Below are 9,436 nucleotides of genomic sequence, written 5' to 3'. Positions count from 1 at the left end.
CGACTTGTGGGTAAAGATGTGCAACCTCTGCAGAGTGTAAAACTGGTATACTAGCCGTGCTCACGGTCATGAGCGGCCCAGATCCTCCTTTTGATTAGTGGGGTTGTCTCCTTCCGATGAGGGAGGTGCCTCTCGGGGTTACCTTGGTGGCTTGGTTTCGGTTTGGTTCTCAGTAGTAACATGTTTAATCTTGATTAATTACTATGTAACTGGGTTAATGATAATTCATCAACTTGTAGTAAATAGCTTTAATAAAATTTTGCCAAGATTAAAAGCTAATGCAGTTGAGTCAGCCAACCTTAGAGCCTCATAGTTTGTGTTATACTTGTTGAGTACAAGTTTGTACTCACTCTTGCCTCTTCTCTACTTTTTCCTCTTGGCTACGCTACTGCTGCTCAGTTCCTGCCGACACGAGGGAGTTCGCTCAGCGCTACCAGGACTACGAGGACTTCTAGGTGTTCGTCTCCCAGTCGACGTCCCTGTGGCGCCCTGCTCAGCTTCGGAGAGTTTTTATCGTACTTGTACTTCGCTTCCGCTGTATCAGACATTTATGTCATTAATGTAATAAATAACATTCGTATTTCGATTTATTATGTCTTATTCGTGATATGTGCTGTGATATATTGTTCATTCTGTTGTATATACGTGTGACTTGATCCTGGCACGTATATGATTGCTCGGTTTATGTTCTTTTATAAACCGGGTGTTAAAGAGTGGTATCAGAGCCGTATCGACTGTAGGACGAAGCCTAGATAGAACTGGTCGAGTTTTAGGACTTCTTCTCTCCAATTCTTGCCTACTGAAACTATTTTACTATTATACCCCTTGAATCCTATGACTTTTACCCGTCTTGCCTTGATCTCTCTCTCTAAAGAATAGTTTTCGTAGATTTTGGCCTGAATCAGTCATCTGACCACCATGAGTATCAGTTAGGTGACCCTTATAATAGGGAAAATTGGAAAGAAACCATTACAATTCTCACAGTTTGGAGATACGCCATTGGAATTCAGGTAATTGGAAAAACGCCATTACAATTCTCTATCTACCACAGCCAAGCCATTATGTTCCTCTCCCACGTACATGGGCCCACCTGTCAGGTCAGGTATTGTCGTATGTTCCCGTATTGCCCCTGGGCCCAACTGGATGAGGCTCCGCCCGTGGATAAGGCTCCGCCCGTGCGGCTGTGCCTCGTCCTCTCGTTCCCCGTCCGCGACCGCAGGGGTCAGACGCCGCCGGCCTGCCCTCACTCCCAGCCGCCTGCTCCCGCCGCCGACGACCCGCGCGGCCGCGGACCCGCGGCGCCGCGGGAGAGCCTGGCCGCGCCGGTCGCCTGCTCGCGCTCCCCCCGGCTGCTCGCGCCGCCGACGACCCGCGCGGCCGCGGACCCGCGGCGCCGGGGGAAGGTGGCCCATCCTGACAGCGCCCCCTGCCTGCTCGCGCTGCCGCCTTCCCGTTCTCGCCCTCCTGCTCGCGTCGCCGGGAGGAAAGGGCCGTAGCCGTCGGTGCGCGCCCCGGCCTGGCAGCATCGCCGGCTGCCCGCGCCCAGGCCTTCCCGCGGCTGTGCTTGCTCGCGCCGCCGCCGCCTGGCAGCACCGACTTGCCGCTCGCCCCTGGAGGTGGTGGAAGATGCAGCCGTCGGGCTCAAGCAGCTCCACAAATTGGGGGATGCACATGGCGCCGATGTCCCAACTTGCGATGTGCTCGGTGTGCGGCGTTCAATTGATCCGAATCAGAAGCAAACAGCCGGAAAGTTACGGCCAATATTTCGTCAAGTGTCCGAACAGCATTAGAGTATGTCGATTTGTCTTTGTCTTATGATTTCCATTTGTGGATGAATTTGATGCGGCAAGCATTTCATGCAGGGTGACCCTAGAATTTGTAGAGTCTTCATGTCCATGGCGCAGTACGAAGGATACGAAGCACATCACAAGATGATCACTGGGCCTTCCAGTTGTGGTGGTTCCACCGAGTGCATTGTTGACGAGAAGCAACAACTTGCTGAACTGAAGCATAGACTTGACAATGTGGTCACTGATATCTGTGAACTGAAGGTGCAAGTGCAGAAGCTCAAGATGGATTACTTTGGGACCCATTACTTTGTCATAGTAGCTGTGTGTGTTGGTGTAGCTTTGGGATGTCTGATGAGCAAACTTTGGAAGTGAATCTGTGCATCTGTGAATTTGTTACCAGTTGTGTGTAATGTAAGCTTGAACTAGAATTGTGTCAGATGTATTGACTATTTTCTGCTAATTGAATCTATGAACAATTGTGTCACTTGTCAGATATATCTTTACTTCATTTGAGGAACTGAATACAGGAACTTGGTAACAGATATATGGACACTGGAATTGAATAAAATGCAGGAACATATGCCATATCACAGGAATTAGTTCATAGGTCATACAGGTTCACAAATATTTCATAGGCTATACAGGTTCACAAATATTACAAAAGACGTTAATTTGACAAGTTCACAAATTATTTGACTGTCATGGAGCTTGATTCACCTCAACAAAAGAGGTCCTTAAGGCTTTTCACAACCTTTGGTGGAGGAGCAGCAGCATCCCTCTTCTGCTTCTTCTTGGCGGCTGTTTTCTTTTTCTTGGGAGTTTTTTTCTTCTTAGGAGTTTTTTTCTTTTTGTTTGCTGCCTTCTTCGTCTTCACCTTGGATGGTCCAGGAGCATCATCCTCTGGTTTCTTCCTGTATGTACATATAATCATGTTACCATAAATAAAGGGAGGAGAAGTAAAATACCATAAATGAAGTGAGAAGGTTACCTTTTCTTACTGGGCGCCGTCTCCCCATCTTCTCCCACCATACCAAGCTTGCATGTCTTGGCGAAGTGTCCAAAACCTTGACATCGACTGCATTTCACTTTCTTTTTGTTGGCATTTTTCTCCAGACAACCTCTTGTCCTTTGCACCTTTGGCCTTCCTGGTGCTCTACCCAACAAAGGTGGGTACACCTTGAAACCAAGATCAACTTCAGGCCACTGTGACCTGTCTGGCATTGCTTCCACCCTTCCTGCATAGGCAGTTCTGAACCGTGCAACTGAGTAGAACTCATGCACAAAGTCATCTATCTTCATACCTCTATTAGAACATATCCATGCTAAGGCATGCTTGCATGGCTTGCCAGTTATTTGCCATTCTCTGCATGAACAACTCTTATTTTTCAGATCCACTGTATGCCTCTTTTGGTTATTCCAGTCATCAAGCAGTGTCACCTCGGCAAAGTGCTCATCACTTGTGGCAACCTTGACAACCTTTAGATTGTTGCTTATAAGATTAAGTTCCTTCTTTACAGCTGGTAGGACACCATCAGCCCATTCATTTGCAATCTTCTTTCTAATGTATCTTTTCTCCATTATCAGCTCCCTTAACCTGTCAACTAGCTCGTGTAGAAGAAGCCCTTTCATGTGCTTGATTTGAGAATTAAAACTCTCAGACACATTATTAGTTAAGTAGTCACATTTGCTAACATCTGAGAATCCACATCTATACCATATCCTGTTATGATTCTGTTCAAGGTACTCAATGGCCTCAGGAGCAAAGTCAAAAATTTTCTTCATATGCCACTTGAACATGCCTTCTGTGTAGTTCCTTGCAGCAGGATAGAGATGTTCAGTGAAAATATCCCCAGAGTAATGTTTCATGAAGTTGCTATACATGTGTCTCATGCACTCCCTATTCTCAGCATGTGGAAAAACAGCCTCTATAGCTTTCTCCAACCCTTTACAAGCATCTGAACATAAGACAAGTCCTGGTGGGTCTCCTATGACTGTATGCAAATTCTCAAGGAACCATGTCCAGTTGTCCTCATTCTCTGTGTCAAAAACACCATATGCAATATGGTATAGCCAGTTATGCCCATCAACACCTGTTGCTGCAGCCAACTGTCCTGTGTATTTACCATGCAGGAAAGAAGCATCCACTCCTACAAAGGGTCTACATCCAGCTAAGAATCCATCAACACATGGCTTCAAAGCAACAAAAATCCTCTTAAACCTTGTCTTCCCACCAATTTTCTCTACCTCAATTTGTACGCGACTTCCAGGTGAACTTAGTTCCAATTGAGCAGCCCAGTTGAAAATCAATTGGAAACTTTCCTCATACGTACCATGAATTTGATCTAAGGCTAACTTGAGTCCAGACCAAGCTTTTGAGTACTTCAACTGTATACCATAGTCACCCTCTAGTTTCTCTTTTGCCTCCTTTGCTCCCTTTTTTGGATTATTCTTCACCCAATCGCCAAGCCTATCAGCACACCAGCCCTGACTAGCCATTTTGCCTTCTCTAAGCTTGGTGGTAGCACAATTGTGCTCTGCAGGAAGCACTTTGATCTGCACAAAGACATAGATATACATGTCATGCATTAGAAAATATGTGAAGTCTGAAATTCTGAAATTGACACAGAAAATTTAGAGATTTACCTCTACTATTTTCTTATCAAAAATAGTGGAAGCATGTATTCTCCAAGGGCACCCCCCTGCAGCACACTTTCCTATGAATCTTGACTTGTCTGTTTTTCCACCAGGAGCAAATTCAAACCCAGTCTTCACTGCATAGTGTCTTATGGCTTTTCTGAATGCAACTATATCAGGAAAGCGCTCCCCCTTCGCTATTTTTGGGTTCTCTAGATCATGCAGTACCTGTACCTCCAAAGGGTCCGCATCATTCACCTCTGCCTCAACATGAATAATTTCAGCATTTGGCTCAGAATTTGAATCAAAGTTAGCATTGTCAAATTGAGTGGTAGCTGGCAATGTACCATACATGGCCTCATCATCAACTCCCACATACTCTTCAGCATTATCAAATATGTCAGGCTCCCTATCGGGCTCTATCTCATCAGCTTCCTCATTAGAAGCACTAGTGGGTTCCTTAGGCATGTTACTAGTAGCTGCACCTTCCTCAATTTTAGCCTGCATCTGCGGCTCAACAACTGCCGGCTCAGGAAGGATCGTACACAAAGGCTCCAGGCCATCAAAATCAGATTGCAAACATTTTTCCCTATCAAATACTCGTACTACAACCAGGCAGCACATCTCCTCCTTATACATTTCAAATAAATCAATCATTTGTATCTCATCAACTAATATGGCATCCTCTTTCAATCTTTTGTCATAGAAACAAACTGTGGTTGTCTGGTTAGTGTACAGATTCAATTCAGATGCCACAGATTTCATCAGCAAGTCCAATGTCATGAATCCATACTCTATGTTCCACTTAAACACACGCCCTTTGGTGTATGATTTCCTACCAGCCGAGTCTTTGCAACTGAAAGCTTCGACTTTAACCTCTAGCTCAAACATCTCTTCCCTATGAGGCAACTCCACAATAATCAGCAACACTAAATGACCACAAAATGACAGACCGAGAAAAATTTTTACCTTCCACTGCCGTGCGCCATTGGCGCCGCACCAGTGCGACTACTAGCCGCGCAGGAGGCCGACGAAGCCATCACGACGCCTCCATCCCCTCCAGTGCGCGGGCAGCAGCGGCGCCAGCTGCAGCAGGCGGACGGGCGCGCGAGCAGGCGGACGGGCGCGCGAGCAGCCGGGGGGAGCGCGAGCAGGCGACCGGCGCGGCCAGGCTCGGGCACCAGGACGCGGGGCCCCGACCAGGTCAGCAGAGCGCGGGAAGGTGGAGGCGCGGCCACCCGCCGGCGGGAGCAGGAGGCTGGGAGCGAGGCAGGCCGGCGGCGTCGGACCCCTGCGGTCGCGGACGGGGAACGGGAGGACGAGGCACAGCCGCACGGGCGGAGCCTTATCCACGGGCGGAGCCTCATCCAGGTGGGCCCAGGGGCAATACGGGAACATACGACAATACCAGACCTGACAGGTGGGCCCATGTACGTGGGAGAGGTACATAATGGCTTGGCTGTGGTAAATAGAGAATTGTAATGGCGTTTTTCCAATTACCTAAATTCCAATGGCGTATCTCCAAACTGTGAGAATTGTAATGGCTTCTTTCCAATTTTCCCTTTATAATAATACGATAGCACGATCCACGACGCGTTGTGTTAGTCGAGTCGTATGTTAAACTCGACTAAGTTGTGAAATCTGTATGCTTGTTATTATGCTACATGTTTGATTTGGATTTTTGAATGATTGCATAGCCTAGTAGTTTAAATTTGTTTAAAGAAAAATCACTCTGATGTTAAATTTAACTAATTAAAAAAAATGAGTTAGATCGTTGGGGGTAAAATAGTCCACTCTATCCTGTCTACTTTATCATGGCTGAGTCTTTTTCCGCAAAGAGTTATCATATCCATCTGAATTTATTCTTGCAATATCCTTACTCGTGAAATCTTTTGTCCAAAATCAGATGGTGAACACCAGGCGTGGTTCTGACCAGTAGGGGCAGAACAACCAGGGTCAGAATACCCAGGGGACCGGGATCCCGATGCCTCCGCCTTTGACTCCGGAGCAGTACTTCCAGCTCCAGATGCAGATGATGGCCACCCTGAACAACACTGTTCAGGCTCTTCAGCAGGCTCACACTCAGCCTCCGCCTCCTCCACCGCCGCAGCCTCGCGACAGGCGTGCTGAGTTCCTGAGGGGTCACCCGCCGACGTTTTCTCACATGTCCGACCCTCTTCAGGCTGACGACTGGCTCCGTGCAGTGGAGCGCCAGTTGGACATCGCCCAGTGCGATGATCGTGAGCGCGTCTTGTACGCAGCAGGACAGCTGCGAGGGGCAGCTTTGGACTGGTGGGAGTCCCACCCAGTTCAGGACCGCGAGGCTCTCACTTGGCTCCAGTTCCGGGAGCGTTTCCGCAGCCACAACATCCCCGCGGGCGTTATGAAGATGAAGCAGAAGGAGTTCCTTGCACTGAAGCAGGGGACTATGTCGGTCACGGAGTATCGTGATCGCTTTCTGCAGCTTGCTCGCTACGCCCCTGCCGATGTTGCGGATGACCGCAAGAAGCAGGAGCACTTCATGGAGGGCCTTGAGGACTACCTCTAGTACGCGCTGCTCAACCTCCGCTTCGACGACTTCAACCATCTGGTTGACAGCGCGCTCAACACTGAGCGCAAGCACCTGGAGATGGAGGACAAGAAGAGGAAGATTGTCCCCGTTGCTTCCGGCAGCAACACTCGTCCTCGCCTCCAGCAGCCTCAGCAGTACCAGCAGCCTCAGTACCGGCCTCCTCAGCAGTACCAGCAGAGGCCACCGTAGCAGTACCCGCCTCGACAGCAGCAGGCAGGTCAGGGCCAGAGGTTACCGGCACCTCCGGCTCGTGCTCCACCTGCTCCACCGGCACCGCAGGCTCCACGGCAGGCAGCTCCTCCTGCCGGACAGCAGGCTCAGGGACCCCATCGCGTCTGCTTTCACTGCGGCCAGCCGGGGCACTACGCCAACGCTTGCCCCGGAAGGCACAGGCGGGACAGCAGGGGCGCCCAGCTCAGCCCAAGGCGCCACTTCAGGGCAGAGTGAACCACGTGACGGCCGAGTCAGCGGCTGAGGCTCCCAACGTGGTTATTGGTACGTTCATGGTTAATTCATATCCAGCTATAGTGCTTTTCGATATTGGTGCTACGCATTCCTTTATTACTCAGTCTTTTGTCGAGCATCATGGTATTCATACTAGCACATTAAAGAGGTGCCTGTTAGTATCTTCACCGGGAGGACAGTTGAGGTCTCACACTTACTGCCCGAGAGTCAGTGTTTCCTTGAGGGGAGTAGAGTTCTGTACTGATCTGATAGTGCTAGACACCAAGGGCATTGATGTCATTCTGGGAATGGAGACTCTTGCTAAGTGGGGAGTCCGGATAGATTGTGCTCAGAGGACAGTCTTGCTATCAGCTTTCAGTGGCCAAAAGGTTGTTATCAGTGCAGTGGAGCCTTCGGGATTTCTTCATCAGATGAAGGCTAGACCCACGGACGGTATTCGCGTGGTGTCTGAATTCCCGGATGTCTTTCCGGATGATCTGCCAGGTATGCCGCCTGAACGCGCCATTGAGTTTTGTATTGATCTCTTGCCTGGCACAGCTCCTATTGCAAAGCGGCCCTACCGTATGGCACCTATAGAGCATGAAGAAGTTAAGAAGACTATTGATGAGTTGCTAGCCAAGGGCTATATCCATCGCAGCTTCTCTCCTTGGGCTTTTCCATTATTGCTGGTAGATAAGAAGGATGGCTCGAAGAGGATGTGTGTGGATTATCGGGAGCTGAATGCAGTCACTATCAGGAACAAGCATCCACTGCCCCGTATTGAGGATCTCTTTGATTTGCTTCGAGGTGCTCGTATATTCTCGAAGATTGATCTTCGTTCGGGTTATTTTCAGCTGAGGATCCGTCCTGGGGATATTACGAATACGGCACTCACCTGCAAGTACGGGCTATATGAGTATACAGTCATGTCCTTCGGCTTGACTAATGCCCCGGCTTTCTTCATGCATCTGATGAACATGGTCTTCATGGATTATCTGGATGTCTTTGTGGTGATTTTCATTGATGATATTCTGATCTTTTCCAAGACAGAAGAAGAGCATGAGGAGCATCAGAGACTCGTGTTGCAGAGATTGAGAGAGCATCAGTTGTATGCCAAGTTTAGCAAGTGCGAGTTCTGGATTGACGAGGTGCCATTCCTCGGTCATGTTATCTCTCAGGGAGGCATTGCTGTTGATCCGAGCAAGGTGAAGGATGTGCTAGAGTGGGAGACACCGCAGACAGTAAAGGAAGTCAGGTCTTTCTTGGGCTTAGCTGGATATTATCGGAGGTTCATTGAGAATTTCTCCAAGATCGCGAAGCCTTTGACTTCCTTGCTAGAGAAGAATGTGGCATTCATATGGACTGATGAGCGTCAGATGGCCTTTGATGAGCTGAAGAAAAGGTTGACTACGGCGCCAGTCCTGACTCTGCCAGACCAGACGAAGAGGTTCACGGTGTATTGTGATGCTTCGAAGGATGGTCTTGGGTGTGTTCTGATGCAGGAGGGCAGAGTGATTGCTTATGCTTCACGGTAGTTACGTCGGCATGAGCTGAACTATCCTACTCATGATCTTGAGTTAGCCGCAGTTGTGCATGCTCTGAAGATTTGGAGGCATTACTTGTATGGACAGCGGTGTGATATCTACACTGATCACAAGAGCCTAAAGTACATTTTCACGCAGAATGAGCTGAATATGCGGCAGAGAAGATGGCTAGAGTTGGTCAAGGATTATGACCTGGAGATTCACTATCATCCGGGCAAGGCCAATGTTGTAGCAGATGCTCTGAGCAGAAGAAGTTATGTCAACATGGCCGTGGCTTTCCAGATGCCTCCAGAGTTATGCGAGGAGTTCGAGCAGTTGAGTCTGGGCTTCTTGCATCATACCTCCAGTGCAGCATTTGAGGCAGTACCGACTCTAGAGTCAGAGATCAGGCAGCATCAGAAGGAAGATGAGAAGCTGCAGGAAATCCGTGAGTTGCTCAAGAAGGGCAAGGC

The 9,436-nt window shown here is 48.9% G+C and overlaps 2 protein-coding genes across 2 annotated transcripts; one reads left to right on the top strand and one right to left on the bottom strand.

Annotated features, from left to right (window-relative positions):
• The first annotated feature begins 1,112 nt into the window (after positions 1–1,112).
• On the top strand, positions 1,113–1,496 carry LOC120689291 (lysine-rich arabinogalactan protein 19-like). Its single transcript, XM_039971594.1, has one exon. It carries the CDS (start codon positions 1,113–1,115, stop codon positions 1,494–1,496), a length of 384 nt encoding a protein of 127 aa, XP_039827528.1.
• Positions 1,497–2,774: 1,278 nt separating this feature from the next.
• On the bottom strand, positions 2,775–5,413 carry LOC120689290. The gene is made up of 3 exons (XM_039971593.1): positions 5,394–5,413; positions 4,434–5,322; positions 2,775–4,343 (listed from the first exon to the last, which is right to left on the bottom strand). Exons 1-3 carry the CDS (start codon positions 5,411–5,413, stop codon positions 2,775–2,777), a joined length of 2,478 nt encoding a protein of 825 aa, XP_039827527.1.
• Positions 5,414–9,436: the final 4,023 nt, after the last annotated feature.

This window comes from Panicum virgatum, chromosome 9N (assembly GCF_016808335.1).
Source record: "Panicum virgatum strain AP13 chromosome 9N, P.virgatum_v5, whole genome shotgun sequence".
NCBI classification, from domain to species: Eukaryota; Viridiplantae; Streptophyta; class Magnoliopsida; order Poales; family Poaceae; genus Panicum; species Panicum virgatum.
This window is presented reverse-complemented; position numbering and strand designations above follow the sequence as displayed.